General features: G+C 30.6%; 1 protein-coding gene across 1 annotated transcript in view; it reads right to left on the reverse strand.

The window, feature by feature from the left end:
- LOC106466916 (golgin subfamily A member 4-like) overlaps window positions 1-23,461 on the reverse strand; it is a 63,529-nt gene extending 40,068 nt beyond the window's left edge. Inside the window, exons 1-10 of the mRNA XM_022394992.1 lie at window positions 23,266-23,461; window positions 18,478-18,630; window positions 14,066-14,146; window positions 13,248-13,325; window positions 12,026-12,193; window positions 11,056-11,598; window positions 8,302-10,050; window positions 5,509-8,100; window positions 4,285-4,662; window positions 2,383-2,601 (exon numbers count right to left, since the gene is read on the reverse strand). Coding sequence (XP_022250700.1) covers window positions 2,383-2,601; window positions 4,285-4,662; window positions 5,509-8,100; window positions 8,302-10,050; window positions 11,056-11,598; window positions 12,026-12,193; window positions 13,248-13,325; window positions 14,066-14,146; window positions 18,478-18,630; window positions 23,266-23,313 — 6,009 coding nt within the window. The 5' untranslated portion in view covers window positions 23,314-23,461. The remainder of the gene's footprint in view (window positions 1-2,382; window positions 2,602-4,284; window positions 4,663-5,508; window positions 8,101-8,301; window positions 10,051-11,055; window positions 11,599-12,025; window positions 12,194-13,247; window positions 13,326-14,065; window positions 14,147-18,477; window positions 18,631-23,265) is intronic.
- Window positions 23,462-24,109: the final 648 nt, after the last annotated feature.

Genomic DNA, 24,109 nt, shown 5'->3' on the forward strand with positions numbered 1-24,109 from the left:
AACACATCTTTCAAATAGGTTAATATTTACATTATCTTTATCATTATAATTAAACACATCTTTCAAATAGGTTAATATTTACATTATCTTTATCATTATAATTAAACACATCTTTCAAAATCTTCAATTATCAATATGTAACTTTAAATGTCCTCTGAAAGCAACACAATCTCCAATCTTTTATCAATTTAACCAATATTTTGATCAATCCCAGTGCTTTATCATTCACAACAGACTGATTAAAGTCACTGATTTTCCACTTTATTGTATTTTTTAATAGGTTAATATTTACATTATCTTTATCATTATAATTAAACACATCTTTCAAAGTATTGAAAATTCACCAGTCTTTTAATACACTACCAAAAAACTGTTTGGATCCACTTATTTTCTTAAAAAAAGATCCTTCTTCTAGTTATAAAAATGTTTTTAAATGTAGAGTTACATTTTTTTTAAATATTTTCCCAATTTCTTTCATTTTCAGTACTCTCAAACAATTTAAAATATTTGTTTTTCATTTAGTACTGTTTCTGTCTCACTCTTTTACATTTTCTATCATACCTCCCCTTTTTTTCAGCATTGTAATATATAATATTGGTTACACATCAAATATAACTTCATAATAACAATATAGTAATTGTGTATTGTATATATTTCTTTTTTTTAAATATTTCATACTTTTCATTTTTCTATTGTTCTTGAAAGTGGTTTTAAACTAATTACTCACATAAATTTATTTTATTATCCCATTAAATATATCAACTTATACTTGCAACCTTTACAATGAAGTGAATTCTCAATTTCCACCTCCATATATTTTTCTAACAAGGATATACACATCATATTCAAAAGAATGGTTCACAATATTTGAAGAACATTTTTTAATCTTATTATCATCAATTTAAAAACAAACTATTAGACACAGCACACAAGCAAATCAAAACACCACGAGGTCAATGCTCTTTAGTGAAAAAATAACATGGTACGTGACACAAAATTCAAAACATGGTAAACGTTTTTAGTGTTTCAAAGGTATTTTCTTTACGTAAAACTTTCCAATCCCAGGTGTTCTGCACGGGTGTCAAGTTTTGTACATTATAACCGAGACATTACACTTGTATGTGCTAGATCCTAATTTTAGTGGGTAAAACTTTTCTCTTTAAAATGTCAAACAACTTATTAATTCACATTTCTTCCAACACATTTATTATTCCGATATAATGAATAATAAAATTTATTCGAGCACTTGGACATTTCTCTAAAGTTGCCTATAAGAACATCTGTTCTACATAAACTGCTTTGACTGGTGATGAAATCTCATTTTATCACAACATACAATACTCTTTGTCATAATGTTTCCAATATTCGTCCTGGCTACATGAGTGTGGTGTTGGACACATTGATATATTAAGACTGTCTACATGAAATAAATTTGTCTTGTACCAAAAAAAAACTTTAATTTTGCTCAATATAATCACACAACTGAAAAATAATCATAATTCTTAATGTTGACATTTAATTGTATATGTAAACATTTTTATAAAGAAGTTTTGTGGTCCTCTTTATAAAACTGATTTCACAAAAGATTAAGTTTAAATCATATATTTCAAAGTAATAACTTGAACATAAACTTTATCTCGAAATTTTAAAATTATAACAAAGTTTCTACATAAACAACATTTGCAGTTTGCTTTCCATTTATCATCAAATAAAGATTTTGAGGTGATCCCACCCTTGAGCACCCCACATCCCATTGACCATGAGAAAAGCATAGTTGTTTGGGAAATAATCCAGCAACTTTCATACTTTGACCTGGAATCCCTTTAGAATATTCATCATTGTCTAAAGCATTAACCTGCCAAGATTGTTTGACACTGACCCAATAGGCTGGGTGTAATTAACCAACAGGCTTTACAAAATAGAAATAAGGTTAAGTTCAATTTTGACCCGCTTTAGGAGATTCCACACAATTTATAGCGTTTACATACAAATTTTGGTTGAGGTTAGCCCAATAGGCTCAGAAGAGTTAGGGTGCAAACAAACACACATTTTGTCTTTATATATATAGATAAACATACACGAGTCTACCAAATGATACTAATCTTTCAGAATTTTGTTCTTTGACTAAATTAAATTAACAAAGGTAATTAAGTACAAACATATTTGCTTTTTTCTTCCTTTCCCAGTTGTCATTAAGAATTACCTGATAAACCTATATTATCAGGGAAAGCGTACAGCTGCACTATCTTGTGATGAATATCGAACTTTACTTCACATCATTAATCATTTCACGCAAGTCCTACCAAAAGTTCGATAATACAATCACAATAATATAGTTATACGGATCCTTCCCAAACAAAAGATAAAAACTAAACTACTTACCTGAGTCTTGTAACTGTCCTCTAAATGTGTAATGTTTTCTGAATGTTTCATTTCCAATTTATTCTCTAAATCTTGCATAGTTTTCTTATGCCTCCTGTCCATCTCCTCTCGAAGCAGTCTAAGATCTTGTAAGGCCTCTGCTGTTAGCCTTCTGCGTAAGTTTGATAGATCTTCTTGTTGTTGTATTTGTATCAAAGCTTCTTCACTTGCTTTTTCCAACTGAAAATCATGTACAATATTACAATAAACCCTCCTACTACAAAGATATGACACAAGTGTATGTAGCTAACGTAATGTATTTATGCTTTATTTGATTGTTTTGGGTAATGTATCTCTAAAATATGGAAACAAATGTCTAAAGATAAACTTTTAATTAATTATTATAAGATGCTGGAACAAAATGTACCTATATTAGAGCAAAAAAATGTGGGTACATATGTAACCAAAGAGCTATGAAATAAAAAATAATAATACAGAAACCTAAGGCATGCTTTTGATGTAAAATAACACAAAAACAAACAATGAAATTAAGAAATAAGGAAAGTTATTGCTGTCGGTTATGATCACAAATACATACACAGTTTCTAAAATTTTCCAAGATTTGTTTTTTCATTGTAACATAACAGTAACTTTCAAGTCCCAAAAAGCTAATAATGTAGATCAAACAAAAAATTCAAATAAAATCAAGTATGGGCATGCATGCATTCATCTTATAACTAAACAAGATGAATGCCCATCATATGATGTGAAATAATTAATTTCTTTTCTCAAAATTATATCTAAATAAATATTTTATGAACATGTTTTCTAAAAATGAATTATAATCTAGTATTATAATACATATATATATATATGGAGAATGACTATCCAATTTCTAGTATTTCACAAAAACAACACTTTTTTTATGTATATTTGGTCATTTTTAAGTATTGCTTGATTAGCATTTTCACTTCTGTATATTTTTAAGTTATGTTCAAACGTTCTTCTTGATAAATCCTTATAGATTGAAACATGTGAAAAAAAAACTGATTCCCAAAGACATATTCTTACTTGGTCAACTTAAGAACCGGCAAGTTATTAATAGTGATGGTAAAGGCAGAGAATTTTATTATTAATTTAGGGGGTCTTCTCTTTGGACTGTCTTCCTGGTTTTGGCTTTGTTAGCTTGCTGAGAAGCAGCAGCACACTTTAATTTGGGCATTTTTAAAATTGAAATGTGTCGCGGGTAAACATATTATAGAGTTGTAGCTGAAGGCTCTGATTGGACAAAATATAGTGATGTTGCACCAATGTGTCTCCTTGACAACCAAGCAAACGTAATGGGAAATTTCAGCCAATGATTATGATTTTTGTGCACCAGCAATATCAAGCATGGGGCGCGATTATATACCCGATTTGATTTTATTGCTGATTACAATCTCTACAAACCTACCCTCAAAACTAATTATGTACCCAAAGTAGTGCATCGTCCATTATACATATATATATATATATATAAATATGTCTGAAAGAATTTTAATAAGACAAACTTGCTTGTCCTGGCAGAAAGCACTGTTGCTTCATGCAAGTTGTGTGTCGATCGGTACCACAACAGCTGGAATATCGGCATAACAGACAGGCTTTTCATCTTTATATAGTAGATTTGGTCAAAAGAATCAGATTGTTCTCAAAATTTCTAATAGATGGCTGAACACATCTATTAATTAACATTCTCTACTTTCAACTAACAACCAACATATTCAATAAATTCTTATAAATCATTATTTTAAAAAAGATGCAAATGTAATTATGCTACCTTCAATCCAATGATATCCTTTAACTTGCTTATATAATTATATTAATATTTAAACTATTTCCTATAAAAAAAAGGGGTGAAAAAAATATAATGAAAAATTAACATACTTCTTTTTGTATGCTCTCCTGTTGCCATTGTTTCAGGATTAAATCTTTCTGTTGCAGTTGTGCTTCCAACCTCTGGTGCTCGATGACAGAATTCTTCATTTGCTCTAGTAATTTTAATTCTACTTCAGCAACTTGCTTTTCTGAAAGTTGACTCTGACAACTGTGTTCCTGCACTATGTATTCACTTGCAAACTCACTAGTTTTTACATTCTTCAAGAAAGCATTTTTCATCATGAGTTGAGTCTGCTCTAAGAAACTTCTGTCGTACAAGATTCCTGAAACATCAGAATAGGTCTGCATATGTTGCTCTATTTCATCAAGGAGTGTTTTTCCTTGAACTTGAAGCTGGTTAAGATGAATGTACAGATCTTCTACATCCTAAAATGTTACACAAAAAGTTTGTAAAAATTAACGAATGAATAAAGTTCATACTTCATTATAATTAAACTGAATAACATAATATTAACTCAATAAAACATAAATATAATTGAAAGATTCCTCTTTTGTTTATATACAGAAGTGTATTCTTTAATCACCATTATTTGATTCTGTGGTCTTAACAGAGTTAATAAATCTTTTTGAGATTAGCATGAGCTGTATAATAAATTTACAGTAGCTCATGAATATGTGTTCCTTCCAAGTATATTTCTTACACAGTAAAGAAGAATCATATCCGATGATAAAAACCCAGTCACCCGAATGCTTTCGAAAGGCCCACCTTTTGAAAGTGCTCAGATTACAGGGTTTTTATCATTTTATTTTAGGCCTTCTTGAACCTAAGTGTTTTTCTGACATAATGGAAGAATCATATCCATCATTACATTAAAAAAAACTTGATAAAAATAACTGAATGACAGTTTTTCTGCACTATAAAGATAAGTACTTTGTACTATTATACAACAGGCAGATTTGGTTATGATCACACATAGATAAGTTAAAGAACAAATTCTTGCCGAACATAAAATAAAAACTAACAACAGCAAGAATAAACTTATTACAAGAAGTTACGTCCAGTTCAAGTTGATAAGACACAGTTTGCAATAACTGTCTGATTTGAGGTGTTCATCCACTTTAGAATATGCTAAATTCTGACACGAAGGTTTTATACAGTTCATCTGTTCCTGGTAAAATATGCTAAAAACTACTCTCACATCAAGTTACCTGTTGTTGTAACAATGAGAAGAAATTAAATATTGGGTATGTTAAGAATAACTTTCATCTTACCTTGTTAGCAGAGAGGTTTTCTTTATCCAAAAGTTTCTTCAGGTTACTTAATACTTGCTCCTGCTGAGTGAGCTGATTTATAAACTTTTGTTTTTCTTCTAGAATTGTTTGGCTTATGTTTGCAAGATAATCCATCTTGTCACTTAGTCCAAGTACTTCTACAACTGATTTCTCCAGTTCTTGATCTCCTTGATTCAAAGAATTACTGAAATGATCTATCCCAGTCTGAGAGTTTTCTTCGACAACTATTTCATCAAAATAATTATCTTCCCCAGAAACATTTTGGATTTGTGAAGACTGTCTAATTTGAAGAGCTCTGAGCTTGATCTGGAGATTTATTAATTCCCGTTTCGTTTTTTGGTTTTCAAATCTTTCATTCATTAAATCAGACTGAGTTTTTTGTTGTTCTATCAAATAGTGCATAACTTGGTCTTTAAACTTTTCCATCTGAATTAGTAGATCATTTTTACCTTTATCTAAGAGTTCACATCTTTTGGACAAGTATGCAACAGATGCCTCAAGGCTGTTTCTTAGTTCCACTTCCAACTGAAGTTTAGATCTTAACTCCCAAATTTCAGCTTCAGGAACTGCAAGATCTTCCATCTTACTGCTATGAATTTTTTGTCTTTCTAATTGTAGTTCTTCTTCTAAAGCTCTTTTAGCAGAAGACAATCCACTAATCTGAACTTTAAGTTCTTCCAACTTAGCTTCAAGCTTACGCTTAGCTTCCTCGAAATTAAACACCTGCATCATCAGATCTTGTTCCAATTCTTTTTTTTCTTTCAGAAAATTAACAACTGTTTCGGTATGTCTCTCAGATTTTATTAATTCACTTTCCAATTCCTTTATTTTAGTGTCTGTGTTATTATTTTCTTCTAAGATGTATTTTAATTCTTCCTTTACACAGTGCAAAACTTTATTTTCTTGAAGTAGCTTTTCATATTTCAATTTCCACTCTCTTTCAGTTAGATCTTTTTCTCCAAAACCCTGCTTAAATAAGTGTGAGTTTTCAACAAAACTCTTTGAATCAATATTAACAAAGGCACTTTGGTCACCTGAATTAGCAGCTTTATGTATCACAGTTGATTCTGAAGGCAACGAAGATACTTTCGATATTTCTTCACTGATCCCAGAAGAAACGGCAAAATTCAATTTTTGATTCCAATCTTTCTGTAATTCATCTTCTTCTTCCTCCAACTTTTGTTTGGCATCCTGCATATTTTCTAGTTCTGATTTTAACCTCACCATTTCGACGGTGTAATCATTTCTGGTTTTAATTAATTCTTCATCTTTCTCCCTTAGTTGATTGTGATGTATTTGTTCAATCTCCAATAGTTTCTCTTGCATTTCTGCTTCATGTTTTTCTTCTATTTCTGCTTTCATAATATTTAAATCTAGCATATGATTTTTTTTTTCCTCTTCAATCTCTTGTAATAAAATATTATTTTGGTTCTTGTGCTGGTCTAATAATTCAGCCAACTTCTTAACTTTTTCTTTTAAATCATTTATGGTCTTGTGACTGCTATGTAATTTCTCTGTTAACAGTTGAATGTTTTCTAATATTTTTGAAATATCTTCAAATTGTAAATTTTCAACAGTAAACTCTGCAACATCTATACTAGCTTTTAACAAAATAGATTTTATTTGGTCAATAAAAACATGGTATTCATTAAGGTTCTTTGTTAAGCTCTCATTTTCAAGGTCTCTTTTTTGGTTCAAAGTCTCCAGAGTTTCTTTAAGAAACGCTTCAGAACTGAGAACATTCTCTAGCTCTTGTGACAGTTCCTTGCACCTAGTCTCGAAGACACCTCTCTCTCTCTGGGAATCTGCAAGTAAGCCTTTAATTTCAGATAGTTCTTCAATTGATTTCTTCAAATTCTCCAGTTCATCTTCCAGATGTTTTTTATCAGTTTCAAGGCACTCAAACTCCTCCTTTAATTTATTAAAGTCTTGTCTTTCATTTTCCAATAAAGAAATTTTATTTTGAAGTAAAATCACATATTTTTCAAATTTTTCTTCAAGCTCTTTTGGAACATAAAAGTAAAAACTTTTTTCCAACTGCGAGACTTCTTGAGTTACACGATGAGATGTGTAATCTTTAACTGTGTTTTTATCTATTGTAAGGTCTTCTAACTTACATAATATTTTGTCCAGTGTTGTTTTCTGGTCACATAGTTCACCCTCTGTTTGGGATTTATATGTAAGTAGTTCTTTTACTTGATATTGGTATTCGCTCAGTTTTTCATTAAGATCTTTATTTTCTGATTTCAAACAGTCTTTTTCATTTGATAGTTTCTCTACCTCATATTTCAAGTCAGCTATATTGTACTGATTCTGTAATTCTAGATTTACAAACTTTTCATTTTCCTTGCTTTCTTTTAGCAGTCCTTGTAGTTGTTGAACTTCTTTTGATAACCGGTCCCTTTCTGATACCAGCAAATCATAATACTGCTGTGACAGCTGGAAGTTTGCCACCTGTTCAGCTAGTTTGTTTTTTTCAAAAACTACTTGTCTGTAATCCTCTTGTAAATGTTCCAAATGTTTCACTTTTTTATCTAACTGATCTTTCTCAGATACTACCTGGTCAAGGAGTTAGAACATTTCCAACATTTACAAAAGGAACTTGACCAGGTAGTATCTGAGAAAGGTCAACTGTCTAAACAGTTAGAACATTTCCAACATTTACAAAAGGAACTTGACCAGGTAGTATCTGAGAAAGGTCAACTGTCTAAACAGTTAGAACATTTCCAACATTTACAAAAGGAAGAGAAAGGTCAACTGTCTAAAGGATACTATCTGGTCATATTTCTCTTGTAAATGTTGGAAATGTTCTAACTGTTTAGACAGTTGATCTTTCTCGGATACTTCCTGGTCATATTTCTCTTGTAAATGTTCTAACTGTTTAGACAAATGATCTTTCTCGGATACTACCTGGTCATATTTCTCTTGCAAATGTTGGAAATGTTCTAACTGTTTAGACAGTTGATCTTTCTCGGATACTTCCTGGTCATATTTCTCTTGTAAATGTTCTAACTGTTTAGACAAATGACCTTTCTCAGATACTTCCTGGTCATATTTCTCTTGTAAATGTTCTAACTGTTTAGACAAATGACCTTTCTCAGATACTTCCTGGTCATATTTCTCTTGTAAATGTTCTAACTGTTTAGACAAATGATCTTTCTCAGATACTTCCTGGTTATATTTCTCTTGGAAATGTTTTGGGTGTGTCATTTCGGACTTCTCTCCTTCACATTCAAGTTCTTTTGTTCTTTCCAATTTTTCTAAAGATTCATGAGATAATCTTTTTCCATTCATGGAAATCACTGTCTCTTGCAGTTGTTGGTTTCTTTCCAATTCTGGATCATGATCAGATATCCAATTTTGACAATTATTTTCAACTATGTCATAGATAGTTTCTTCTTCATGCTCTAAGTTATTTATTTTTTGTTTCAACTCTTTGACTTTATCATTAGAATCTTGTAACTGCATATTTAATTGCTCTGTCGTATTTGTAGCTTCACTAAATTTTGTATTCAAAACTTTGTTCTGTTCAATTAACTCTTGTTGAATGTTCTTATCTGCAGGTATTTGTAAACTTTTCTGTAATATCTCTTCTGGTGTACCTAATAATTCTAAATCCTCGGAGTGAAATCCTTTACGTTTTTCATCATCTAACTCTAGTTTCAAAACATTTACGTATTCCCTTGACGACTGTAAATTTTGTAGTAGTTCATTATTTATCACCCAAACAGACGTAAACTGTGAACACAGATTTGTGAAGTGATCCTTTACCAAACCTGAAAGGTGTGATAGTTCATTCTGATTTTTGTCTGAAGAGCTGGCTACATCTTCAGTCCTAAACTGTTCCTGTATGGTAGTTTCCCTGTTTTCAAAATAAAAAGGCTGAAGACTAAATTCTTGTTTTTCTGATGTATCACCTGAAGAAATTCCTGGTGTCTGAAAAAAGGGGAACACTAACAAGTTGCTTGTTTTGTCGACAAGCTCCACCTGGTTCTCTGTTTGTTTTAAGTCATTCTCACATCTAACTCTCTCATCTTCTATATTACTTACAGTATAAAGTGCATTATCACTAATCATTTGTTTTGCTTGTATTTTATGGCAGTCTTTAAATGTAGAAAATTGTTGCAGTAAATGATTATTTTGTTGAACAAGAAGTTCGCACTGTTTCATAAAATATAGCAAATCACTATGAAACTGATCTTTACTATCTCCTGCTCCTTCATGATGAGAGACATAACTGTTATCATTTGTCAAATGTTTACCATCAGAACAGGATTTAAGCTTTTTAAGTTCTTCATTTAAATTATTTCTCTCAGTTACGGCAGCCTGAAGTTTCTGTTCTACTGCGGTGACTTCAAAACGTAACTGCTCCCACATTTCTGCCTTCATTGTCATGATATTCTGACTGTGTTCCTTTTCCAACTTTACTCTTAAAGCTGTTAACTGCTGATCAACGTCAACAGAACCTGATGACCGATCATTCTGTTGTTGTTTTTCTAACTCCTTCATTAACTGTTGAACCTACAAAGCAAAGAAAAAGTAACTAAATCACTTTACAAAATGTATATCAACTTAATATTGCAATTTCTTGGCAATCTTGTCATAACAATCATTTCAAAAAATACCCATACAGCTCTTAAACATTTTGAATAATTAGAATAATATTTGATATTTTACAAATACTACAACATGTACAGAGTATATTAATACATTAGGTAATACAGTTAAAATCTTTGTTCTTTAGTAACTAAATAAAATGTTAACATAATAGGAAAATTAGCAAACATAATATGAAGACTTTATACATAATGCATGATGATTCATATTACAAAAAACAGATTTGTTAGAATGGGAAGCCATGACCACATGTCATAATCAACACTTTCTGAATTTTTTTAAACATATTTGAGGTTGTGTGTTAAATAAGAGTAAAGTTTTAGAACATTATTAATTTATAAAATTTCATGTTATATTAAAAGGAAACGGTGTTGTTTACAAGAAGCATCGTAACTGTTATCGAAATTTTAATATACACGTAATATTAACCTGAAGCTGTTGTTTGTTCAGATACCTGATTTTAGAATAATAAAAGACAAGTAGTATCTTTTAAATTTTACTGAAATTTAACATCTATAACACAAACTTTCCTATAAATATCACTTATAACACTGGATCTCAAGTTTTTGTTAATTATATCTGTCCCAGTAGTAAAAGTACTTAATGTTTTAGCCTCTGTCCACTCATGCACACCAAACATATGTATTCTATAAAGTCTTCAAATCTAGTGTAGTCTACTATGTGTAAAACCTCAACTAGAATTAAACTTTAAGATATATTTCTTTTTCTGTTTGTTGATTAAGAGATAATTTTAAATTTCATCCACAAAGTTTTTTTTATAATCTTCTGTAGCTAACTACCAAACAGTACCATCAAAGTGAAAGCGAAGAATGTAGAATATTAAATTATTTCAGAAATAATATACAAAGTAAAATTAAAAGATATAGAGGTAAAACAGATTTCTCTTACCTTCATTTCAGACTGCTGTATTAATTCTTCAATTTTAGCTTGAGCTACCTTTAACTTTGTATCTTTTTCGAAGCTTTCTTCCTTCAAAGTGTTGATACTTAATTGATTCTGATTCTGAACATTATCTAAAAGTCTCTGAAGTTCTTGAACTTTCTGTTGATTATTAACTAGATTTGCAGATAGCTGTGCCACATGTTCTTCATTTTCTAGTAGTTTCTTCTGAAGTTCTTCTACTTGTGAAAAGAGTTTATATTTCTCACACTGTTCCTTCTTTAGAAGGCACTGGATTTGCTGGTGTTTGTTTTCCCACAAGGTCTGGTTAGATTCAAAACTTTTTTTCCAGTTATCCAACTCTGTCTGGTGTTCTTCTTGTAAAATGTCCAGCTCTGAGGACATACTAGATACTCTCTGAGATAAATTGACAATTACACTGTCTTTGTGAACCTTTTCTTGCTGTAGAAATATAACTTGATTTTTAGCTTCCAACAATTCTTGAGCTGAAATTCCCGTTTTACTTTTCTGTTTACCAACCACATCTGTGGCCTAAAAAATAATAACAACAAAGGACTTTTACGCTGTGGTTTTTTAAGTACTTGTACTTATCTATAACTTTACAGATAAAAATACTTATATTCTTATCAAATATAAATCAAGTAGTTATTAAGGATAAATATAAGACCAACTAAACACCTTGAGAAGTTCCTAATTTAGAAGTGAGTGAGAAATAATATTCTCTAACAAATGAACCTCAAGTTCACTTTAACAATATTCTCTAACAAAGAACCTCAAGAATATTGTTAAAGTGAAAACTTGAGGTTCCTTTGTTAGAGAATATTGTTAAAGTGCTCTAACAAAGGAACCTCAAGTTCACTTTAACAATATTCTCTAACAAAGGAACCTCAAGTACACTTTAACAATATTCTCTAAACAGGATGTGTATTTCTTCAATTATTCTTTTTAAAGTTCTTGCCTGCTTCAACTGAAGCTTAAGTGTACTGATTTCCTGAGCCAAGGTCTCAGCTTGAGTGGATGCTTCAGCCTGTATAGCATCTCTGTTTTCTAACGTTGTGACCAGTCGCTCAGATAGCTGCGAAATTATGTCATCCCTCTGAATAAGGGCATTCTGGAACTCTCTAATCTGTAAAAACGAGAATATTCACCAATTATACAACTTGTTACAGACATCACAAATAGAAAGCAAAATAAAGCAACAATGCCAAAAAATTTACCAATCTTTATAATGTACCAAAATATTAAAAACAATTGTTAAAGGAAAAACAACTAGAATATTTAAGCAAACAGCACTATATAGAAAATCAAGAATTACAGAAATTAGTTACGACAACAAAATAATCCAATAAGGAATACTTCAAACAGTTCAAAAATTATATAAATACACCATTAATAAATAGATATGTAATGTATATCCAGAAAATGTAAGTACTTCTGTGACAGATAATTTCTGATAATATTATTTTGGTAGTCCTCATTATTCACAGTTCACTGCTTTCAGTAACCCAAAAGAGAACTAGTTTACTGGCTACCACCGGCATCCTTGTACTACATGAAGGAAATCTGAATGCTCACCAGCCTAATGCAGAATGTTGCTCCAGGAGACAATCAATATCCAACCAGATCTTTCACTATTTTTGGTTGGTGTAGGAACTATCTGTGCAATGATAACAGAAGACTGCCCACTGTGGTCTTTAAATAGGTGCAGACTGGTTATTTACCCTCTACCCATCATCTACATTTTCTATCTAGGCTGCTTTCCACAGGTTCCAGTGGCACTAGATGTATATTTCATATGGGGAAATCTGAGATCTAATGATGACCAATTATTCTAATCATAGCTGTATGGTACCTATCCACTGTTATTGTCTCCAGAAGAGCCTTTTGGGCAATCCTCTACTTGTTTGATGTCTATCGGGTCATTATTGAGCTAGAGTGTCCCAAATGAAAATGACAGTGGCCCGATGTCAGAATGCATGGTCTTTACATTGTGAGACCCTAGAGAATATTTTTACGTTTAAGCACTGTTGGTGCTGTGCAATGCTACTGAGATTTTTAAAATGTAATAGGGTCTTCATGGGTTGGCTGAAATACATCCCATGACCAGTTTTAACCTTTAAAAATATTGCCTGAAGAGATCACAAATAAGAAAAGGTTGAAAGGAGATAAATTACACTAACCTTTATCCTATATTCTTCAATGACTGCTTTATAACTAGATTCTTCAGTGTTTTCTTCAACTGTTAGGTTATCTATATGCTAAAGAGAGAACAAAGTTTTGTTTTGTCAATAGCCATTATAATGTCAACAAAAATTATGGAAATATAGCATAAAAGAACAATTTGCAACAGAATTACCCGAACAAAACTTAATTCAATATGATTCTTATTCTTCAAATACAACAAATTTTTAATTCCCATAAACAAACATATATTGAATTTTAAACTAAGTAGTCTAATACTTTCATGGTCATTCACCACTAATTACTTACACAAAATGTTTTACACCATGATCAAAAAAATATATGTAATCAGAAAATGTAAAGATTTTTTTTAAAGAAATGTTTAAGTGAACTGATACAGAGATAAGATGTTCAGATGCTTAAAATTGGGTAATTTCATTAAAGTAAAGGAATTTGACAGTAAAAAATTTCATGTTTTCTCTTTTTTCATGAAAGTTTTAAAACATAATTATGAATAAAACATCACAAATTGAATGGAAGTTTACACAAGGGTTCATGTTAGAAAACCTTTTATTACACCAAGAGATAATAATTCGCATGTATATAATATAAAGCACAACAAACAGAATAAGTGATACTGCTCAAATTATAAACTAAACGATTAGTATAAAAATTTTCCTCCAACAAAATAGGCAAACATATCAATCATAGAAATTATAATTGACTGGAATATTGATATATCAATTTTAACCTCAGAAATATGATACTTGAAATCTTCACTTTTTTGTTCTCGCAGTTCCCATGTTATGTTACTTACCTCAAGGGATTCTTGTAATGTGTTTATTCCTTCCTGCACGTCCTGAGCTGTTGTTTCACCTAACGATGTTTGGTCAATTTGCTATAATAAGGAAATGTTGGAGTCAAAAGAATATGAATACCAAATAAACAGTATAGAACACTAGGTTTTTGAGATAAGTATAGTGTATAAGAGAAGGGTTATTATGAAATCTAATAAAATTAGAAGCACTGAAACCTTTATAAAAGAAGGTTAGTGAACACTGATGTTTTGAGTAACTTCCTTAACCTGCCTTCCTGTTATCAAGATGGTTAGCATGTATGACATAATAGACACATACTCCAGTGATAGCTCGAAGAGTATATGGGAATCACCAAGAGATTCTTGGAGTGTGCTACGACATAGGGCTCATTGAGCTTTCACAAAGGTGCATGTCCTTGTGACATCATCATCGAGTTCTCATTTGGGTCCGCATCATCATGACACATATGCTACCATCTTGATAACCAGCAGACCTGAAGAGAGGTTACTGAAATGCCAACCCACACACTCTCATCCAGAGGATTTAGTGCTTCAATGGCTGTTGAAGTCCATAATCACCTTTCTCTTATTATGTAAATAAAGCCTAAGTCATCTGTCAAAGACTATCAAGTGTAATGTAGTTTATCAACTGGCCAGATTCTAACTGTGAAGAGGCTTCCCAAATATCTGCATGAGGCAAAGACAGAATAAAAATCCAGACTAGGATCTAGAAGTGTTTGGATATCCCACTTTTATAGTGAGACCAAATCCTTAGTGCAGTATCCCACTACATAACCTGCTTCAATAGAGAAACTTCCCAGAAGTCCATAAATAAATGCATAGATGCCACCATGAAACTTAAGTTGAAACATGCAACCTTTACCAATGTAAAAAAATATTATCATATGATTAGAACCTTTCAACATCTGGTTAACAAGAATGTTATGACTACATGCAGAACACCTGCATGAAAAATTATAAAAATTACTTTAATATGCCTTACTACAAATATATGGAAGGGTAAAAATTAGTAGCTATTTAAGCTATAACAAACCCTAATTTTTCAGGTCACATGATGAAATAATCATTCCACTCTGGTGACTTGCAAAGACAATAAAAGTAAACAAAAACACCACAAATAGTTAAAGTGAAAATGATATACAAATCAAAAATTAAATACGTTAAAAGACAAAACAGAATAAAGAAAATTACAATACAAAATTCAAAAATAAACAAAATCAGAATTAAACTACAAAATAAACTTATAATGCTAGCCAAGTACGTACTAAAAACAAAAATAAAACAAAACTGAAACTAGAAAGTAAAAACTTCTATGAAAACATTAAACAAATAATAAATAAAACAAAGTGAAACTGCAAGTATATTCCAAATACAAAATAACCATAGTACTTAAAACACAGGTGAGCATTAAATTGAAGATACAACTATACAGAGTTGCTCCAGTGGATCCTGCTGCTGACAAAGGTTTTTCAAGTGCCTTCTCTTTGTTAACAGTCATTTCTTATGATGTCTCTTTGGAAATGAACATTGATTCATCATTACTCATTGCAACCATAGTAGCAATATTACTTCTTTAACATTTTATAAAGTAGATAATTAAACAATGTATCACCAAAAATGTTACCAGTGTAAGCAATATTTATTCCTGACACATTAAGCTGAAGTCTTCTAGTCAGGATTTAAAACTCAAAGTCAACCCAACCTTAGCTAGGTCCTCACCCTTTTATTAGAAAAAGTCATGTGGCTACAGATGTAGTGCATGTGTAATATCTTTCACAAGCAAAAGTACCCGTCCCCAGTGACAGAAAAAGTTTAAGTTAATCTCTCAACTTAAATTATGTCATGGACTTTAAAAAAGTTAATTGTGTTACTCTCTGAGCCAAAGCTCTAAACTACTTATACCACCCACCGTGAAAAGTAATAGTTGAGCATTTCAATCATGCTAAGAGCTGCTCAATCATAACATACGGTAAATCTACGTTTTATTCTTTAAGTTTCATAACATTTTGAAATGTGAATGAGAATGTGATTAATTCCTAACAATATAATGTAAAATATCCTGCTTGTAAAATAAAGTTTGGCACCAACATTATTCATGCCTTTTCTTCTGTCATTTCAAAAGTGAATGTTGAGCTTTGCCTGCATGCGCAGCTTTTCAAACACAGAGCAAGAAGTGGCCGCTGTAAATGGGCGACAGATACCACGGTTCACAATATATATATATATATGATTCATGATGAATGCACTCACTCCTATGACAGCGAGACACATTTGTTTCAAGCACAAGGGGATAGAACAATACAAATGTGTACTGTCTAAGGTGCACATCTACCTTAGACAAACTCCCAACAGTGCAAGCCCATAACTGTAAATGGATACACCTATCTTACACCTTACATTCCAAATGTTATTGAACTACAATTTTATGAATGTATGTTAATAAGTTTGATATCAAATTGTAGATTAAAATTTTAGTATTATACATTAGTTAATTTTTTAGTTTAAAAGTAAATATTAAAAAAAAAAATTTTTGTGTGTCACGTGATATGTTGAATGCAGCACTGGTACAAATTACATGTTTGTGATGTCAAAATACAAAATATACAGTTTCATACAAATTAGGAACTCAAACTATTGATATTTACAAGCTAGAATATAAAATAAGAACTTCTTATCTTTATACTTCCTAAGATATCACTCCTGTACTGAATCAAACACAGTGGCACCTCCACCCACCTATTTCAATTTTTGGAAACAGTCCCTTATATACACTTACGTCTATATATGACATGAATATCCTATTGAAAGCTCAGAAAGTCCCCCTAGTGGTTTTCTCAGCTATTTTGACATGTTATCGTGTTCATTTCATTCTTTTCACACAATATTTCAAACAATAAGGTAAACCTTTAGTGAGCTCAAAATTTTATAATTTTTTAGAACCAAATACAGCTTCATTACTATGCTTGATAAATTATAGTGGAATTCATATGGTATCGATATAGTAATTTATGATTTTTTGGTTAATTAAAATGTATATACATGACTTGAGAGAGTATGTAGTTAGTTAATTAAACGTCATCAAATTAGGCTTCTCGTTAAAAATACCATTTGCTAAAACCTAAAAAAATTTCTTTATACATCCTCCACGTGAGAAATTTCACAAGGCTTAGCAACCTACGACAAGTGGCAAACGAGTACAAAGGTTGTAACTAGAAGAAATAATTGTTTGCTTTACTTTATTTACTGTTCTATGTTTTAAAAAAATAAGTTTAAAAGCTTATTTGTAAATAGAAATAATGTATAATAGTTGAAATGTTACTGTATTTTACAAAATACTAGTCCACTAAAACACAGCCAAGACAGGTCACTTTGTAAAGACTAAAGGTCAGTTATATATTATTAAATTATTATTAGTTGAAATGTTACTGTATTTTACAAAATACTAGTCCACTAAATCACAGCCAAGACAGGTCACTTTGTAAAGACTAAAGGTCAGTTATATATTATTAAATTATTATTAGTAGAAATGTTACTGTATTTTACAAAATACTAGTCCACTAAAATACAGCCAAGACAGGTCACTTTGTAAAGACTAAAGGTCAGTTATATATTATTAAATACGGTAACATGAGTGCACGTGTGCTATGTCATTGTAACTTCTGTATTGTTAGCCAGGCACGGTTGGAAGATCAATATAATAAAAATAATAAATATATATAAATGTGTAATGTTATGAGATTTAAGCTAATTAGAGTAAAAATTTGTGTTTTTGTGTTATAATTTGTAGTCATTCTAGAATGAAAAAAGCATAATTTATATTTTTTCCTAATTTTTTATTGAGGTTAAAAAGTTGGTCATATCGTACCAACCCGTACAGAAATACACTAGTGAAAATAACAAATAAAATAGTTTTTTACACAAAAAAATTTATAATTGTCTGGAGATTATAAAGATTTTGAATGTGAAATTTGAAAATGTTCTAATGCATTAATGTATTTTTAATCTTAAAATCAAAATTACATTGCATGTTGGATAGTCAACGTTCTGAAAGAAAAAAGTTTACGAGAAAATCTTTAATTAAAAAATCTTAATACTTAGTTTAAAAACGTGATATTTTGTGTATGAAAACCTTGTAATGTTTACCAATAACCTGCAAAATTTTGTAAAAATGTGCTTACATTATGAAAAATCATAATATAATTACTTTCATGTATATTTTAGTGGTTACGAGCTGGGTTGATTCCACCCAGCCCGTAATGGAAGGGTTAAAGGCATTAAAAGCAGACCTAGAATTAACAGAGTTGTCTTCTAAGATAACTACTTCAATAATTAATATACTGTACATGTTACACCTAACATGTATTGACTATTTTAACCAACAAAAGACTTACTTGTACTTCTTCAGTACTTTGAAATGATTCATCAGTTTCAGTATTAGTATAATCTGACATGCTCTCAACTTGATGAACCTCTTCTAAAGAACATTCATCTGTTTTTCTCTTTTTCCTTGATCTACTGTTCTTCTTCTTTAGTAACTCAGCCAGCTATAAATATATAAACACACATATCTAATACACTCAAGCTTAAGAAAGTAAATTAAAAACATTCCCCTTACCTTCATAAAATAAGGAATGTTATTTTAAAAGCACTATGTTAAGTTTTTTGACTGTAGCAAATGTATTTAAATGTTCACGTTTTTGGTTTGGTTGTTGAGCACAGAGATATACAATGAGTTATCTGTACTGTGCCCAACATGGGTATCAAAACACAGTTTTTAGTGTTAAAAGTCTTCAGACTTGCCACTGAGCTACTAAAGGGGTCGTTCACGTTCAACAATTTATTGAAAGCTTTGAATGTGATTATTTCAGTGGTTGGGATGTAGACCTTGCTTCATGTTAGATGAACTTGTATATTATAAGATTTTACAGAAATCTTTTTATTTTACTGTTACAGATTTAAACATTACAACTTGTTCAACTGATAATTTATCCTTCTTAAGATCTAAAAATCTTAGACAAACACAAAAAAATGTTAATCATAGAGTCAGTAGACTATATGTAGGGATGGCCAAGACACTCAGTAGAAATATCCACACTAGAAAATCAACAATGACAGATATAACTGTCACTCACTTTCATTTGTTTCTCTACCCAACAAGCCCAAAACAAACAATCGCTAAGATATTAAACCAGGAAGTGACCAACCCACCAAATTGCTCATTTTTTATCTTTTTGTTTTAATCTAAATAACTCTGCAACTACTTTATCATTAATGTCAGTTTAAACTTAAATCCACTCTATTGTGTTTCTGGGCAGTGCAATATGTCATTCCTTAGTCATAATAACTAGTAGTAATTTAAAAAAATCATAATTATAGTGTAAACGATGTTATCATTACCCCCCAAAGTTGGCTTTTTTACAGAAATGTGGTGTTTCTTTAAAAAGCTTAAGTACAAGATGAGCTTTAGATGACTAACATGTAGAATACTCAATGCTTTGTTCAGTATACAATCGGTGTCTTTAGGGAGCCAATCCCTATACTGTATATGAAGTGATGGAGTAAAAAACAAAAATCAATACACATGTGAAGAGCTACCTGGCATAGTAGCTCTATCTCTGGTGTATGTGCTGGGTTTCAGCTATCCAGAGGGTCCCAAAGTTACAAATTTACTTGCTGAAATCATTAAATTTGTGCTGTGTGTGTGAAAACAATTTTAATGTTGTATACATAAAAGAGCTGAATATGGCTGTTCACAAATCTTGAGCCTTAGATTCAAGTTTTTTGTCTTGTATAGTGACACTAACCTTTATATGTGCATATTTAAAATTTCTGTATGTATAGACCCAACATCCAGTTAGCTTTGGTTATCACTGCTTTTATAATCCTTTATCTGACATACCAGTTCAATTCTGATCTCATTATAAGACGTATCACTCTAATCAAGAGCTACAGAAAAGGGTTAATAGAATAACACCTAAATTTAGTGCTCTCAACTAAAATATACTATCTTCAGCAATAACATTTTATTACATATGCACAGAAAATTCCATATCTTAATACATGATGTAAGCATTATGACATATGCAATTAAATTAGAGGGCTTGAATAAACTGAAATGTGTATGCACATATGTAATAATCCAATTGAAAAAAGCATTTGTATTCCACAAAATCAGTACAAGTGACCATATTCACAGAAAACTGAAATGAGTGGCTTACAAACAAGGCATTAAAAAATACTTTAATTTACAAATGTACTGAAACATGTGACCTATAAGCTTATACCAGAGCTTTTATGTATAAAAAAAAAGGCATGCGTGTCTGTAAATACAGTATTGGTAAGTTGTACCAAATAAAGTATATATATTTTTTAGCAAAATTACAAACTTCTATGTAGAGAATAACGTATGTTTAAACAGAATAAAATAGTAACCTTTATCTAAGAAATGTACGTAATAAACCATGCATGTAAACTTAAACAGTTATATTCAAAATTCATTAAAAACAAATAGACCTTTCCAACCATACTTTTTTAGTACAGAATGTGTGTAATGATTTAATCATACTGATTCTACACTCGATACAATAACAAGTGAATGATGGTTATAGAAATAAACATATCAATATCTATTTCAAAAGTTTCACAGATGCAAAAAGTATTATTATTATTATTATACAAGTACATAACATTTTACCAAATAGAAGCAATATATGAATGACTGGGACACAGATCCTAATGAAAAATAATGACCAGCAGATTTTTTTTTTCTTTTTATTTAGACATAAAACTTCTGTAACGGTCATCATTCACTACTAGACTAATATATCGTATACAGGCATGTTAACTATATTTTATCCAATGCTTTCAATACAATGACATCTTTCTCATTCATTCTTATAATTTAATAAGTACTACATCAATGTGTATAAAAACATGTAAACTTTTGAAAATTAGCTCATAACCAACACAGCAACTTTGCATTTGAAATAAATAAAATTATAAATACAAATATGCCAAAACATCAATGCTGAACCAATTCTATGCAAGCACTCTTCATTAAAGATATATAATGGACAAACCACTATCTAACAAACAATTAAAATGAAACAATTACTTTCCATATAATGGCTGGAGACGGCTTAAATGAGTAATGAAGAAAAACTTTAATATAAGTTTAACATGACAGCAAATGTACAACGTTTCGACAAGGTTTTGTTAGAATATTTTCATTGTTCTTTCTCTCTAACAACCATTATGTCGTGCACAGAACATTAAACCGTCACCTAATTCTTTCAGAAAAACAAATTTCATTCTATTTAACCCTTAAACAGAGTGCCATTTCAGATTTCAATGGAAGGTGAGAGGACAACTTTTTTGAAGATCCAAGAGAGTTAGGTCTCTGGAAAGTCTAGGATTTTTTAAAAGATTAAAATGTAAACTTCAGTCTACTTTTAAAACATTTGTTTTGATTATTCCTGTATTATGTAATAACAGTTCAAATATACAAACTACACATTTTACATATATGTATTTTCCCAAAATAGCCAAATACCTAAATGACAGACTTATTTTGAACATTCTTTTATAAACACATTTGAGTAAATTATAAATATGGCAGTCAAATTTACAGACAATTATATTTACTTCATTTTAATTCTGATTTTTTTAAACAAGAAGCACTAAAATAAATTCCCCAGTTACCAAACTTCTATACTTAAATGTTATTATAAATTTCAAAGTGCAAGTCTAAATCAACCAAAATAGTTTGGAAGTTGTAAAAGTTAAAAAACAGCACAAGACAAAATTGTGGTTTTGGACTCAAAATTATTCTAAATGTAGCTCCAATTATTAGTAGTTAAATATATAAGCTTTTTTAACATACTTAAGTTAATATAACAAGAGACTACTTAAAAATACTATCTAATATCATAATTCATAGATCTTGATAACAGTAACAGGGTAATTATTGTATATACTCATGTAATAGTCAAATTTTTGTAACCAATTTTTAGGCTATAATTTATGGGTCGACTTTCACATGAGTAACACTTTCCAGAGGTTGAAATGCGTGCTCAGTAAGAGTCCACAAAACATGAAACAAAACCCCAACTGATATAAAAGACAAAAGGAATTTTTTTTTAATTTCATTAAGGTTAGATTAGGCAAAATAAATAATAATAATAGAAAATTTTCACAAGGTACATTTGCAAGCAGCTCGTGAGTAGTGTAATTTGTGAGCATAATGTGAGCTGTACATTTGCCAATGATTTATGATTGTGTATATAATGGTTAGACGTGGTTCAACAGCAATAAAACAATAAAATTTAAGTATATATAGATGTATACTGTTACAAGTTTAAAGCTATTTAGAATAAACAACTGTAGTTTGATGTTACAATTTGAAATCATTCTAGTTATAGTAAAAATGGTCGGTCCCTGGGTCAGAGTCCATGTTGGTAGGGTTGAGTCTTTTCTTTTGTTTTCACAAGTTTTGAGTACAAAGTGTGACCTGGCCTGGGGTGAGTGACTACACTCTTGGGTTGCTGGAAATACTAGATCGACTTTTACATGAAATATGTGAAAAATTAAGATCTTTTACTTTTAGTCAAAATTCATGGGTTGACTATTCCACAAGCATATAAAGTAATTTAAAGTCTGAATAATTTAAACTGCATGTGCAAGATAGGCCTTACAAGTACAAGGTTACAATTGTTTGGAATATTTACATTGTTTCAGTTTTCAATTAAAATCTAGAATTTAATTTATGGTATTATACTTTTTATTTATAGTATAAACTCAGTATAAGTTACTCAGGTTCTATTTCCTGATTTTCTATAGCTTGGGGATTTTTCGCTTCACCACAGAGACTTGTTTAGATAATTTAAATAAATAAATGATTTATTCCATTATGTGTTCATCATCTTGATTATATCTTGTATTTGTAAACATTTTGACATCTTGACTTAAGAAGTTAAGTTGAAGATCCAAATAAATATTATAATCAAAGTTTAAACAATGTGAATGCTAAACTTTTGTTTAGTCTCACCTTAAAATTAAAGCATAGTCATAAAGCCAGTGAATAAGGCTTAATCTTAACAGCACAATAACTAAAAAAAAAAACTTAAGCCTACTTATAGTTTAACGTTAGCCTATTTTTAATCTTATTTCATAATTTTTACCTTTTCTTTGCCAGCCTGTACTTTCTTCTGCCTCTCATCTTCTTCCATAATGATAAATGTCCTATTTTTGACTAGTTATAAAACACCAGCTTAAAGTATGACAAATCGCTTCGTGATAAAATTTTAAAACACAGCATATTTTATTTATTTACAACTTTACATCAAACGTAGCCTACTATCACCCAAAAAAATCTTAACTGACTTATACGTTATACTAAGTTGGCACGCAGACTCAGCTGCCATCTTCTGTTGAAAGAATAAAAATATCATGTTACATACAAAAACATTTTAATACGTATATTTTACAACAGGAATAAAAAAAATATATTAAATCTCACCTACTTTTCTAAAAAAATATGAATTTATAAATGAGCTAATAAGCAAGATAATGCGAGAAAGTACTTAATTAAGATCATATGAAAAAGTAAAAGAATGTTCTGCCTTTCTATCATTTTAATCACTCTACACCCACAAAAACAAGTACTAAAACAAAGCTTTTCGGATGCATATACTAAAACAATAAAAGTGTCAAATAATTCAAACTAACAGCACACAAAGCATCATCAGGCAAAACATGTCACAAAGAAAATCTTCAATTTGTGGAAGAGTTAGTTTCATCTAGACTTCCAAAGCCTAAACCTATTATCCCAACCAAGTGGTGTTAAAAGTTTGGTTTGGTTTCGTGCAAAGCTACACGAGGGCTATCTGCGCTAGCATTCCATAATTTAGCAGTGAAAGACTAGAGGGAAGGCAGCTAGTCATTATCATCCACCGTCAACTCTTGGGCTACTCTTTACTAAGAATAGTGGGATTGACCCTATATATTATAACGCTCCCACGGCTG

This window comes from Limulus polyphemus, unplaced genomic scaffold, assembly GCF_000517525.1.
Source record: "Limulus polyphemus unplaced genomic scaffold, Limulus_polyphemus-2.1.2 Scaffold2422, whole genome shotgun sequence".
NCBI classification, from domain to species: domain Eukaryota; kingdom Metazoa; phylum Arthropoda; class Merostomata; order Xiphosura; family Limulidae; genus Limulus; species Limulus polyphemus.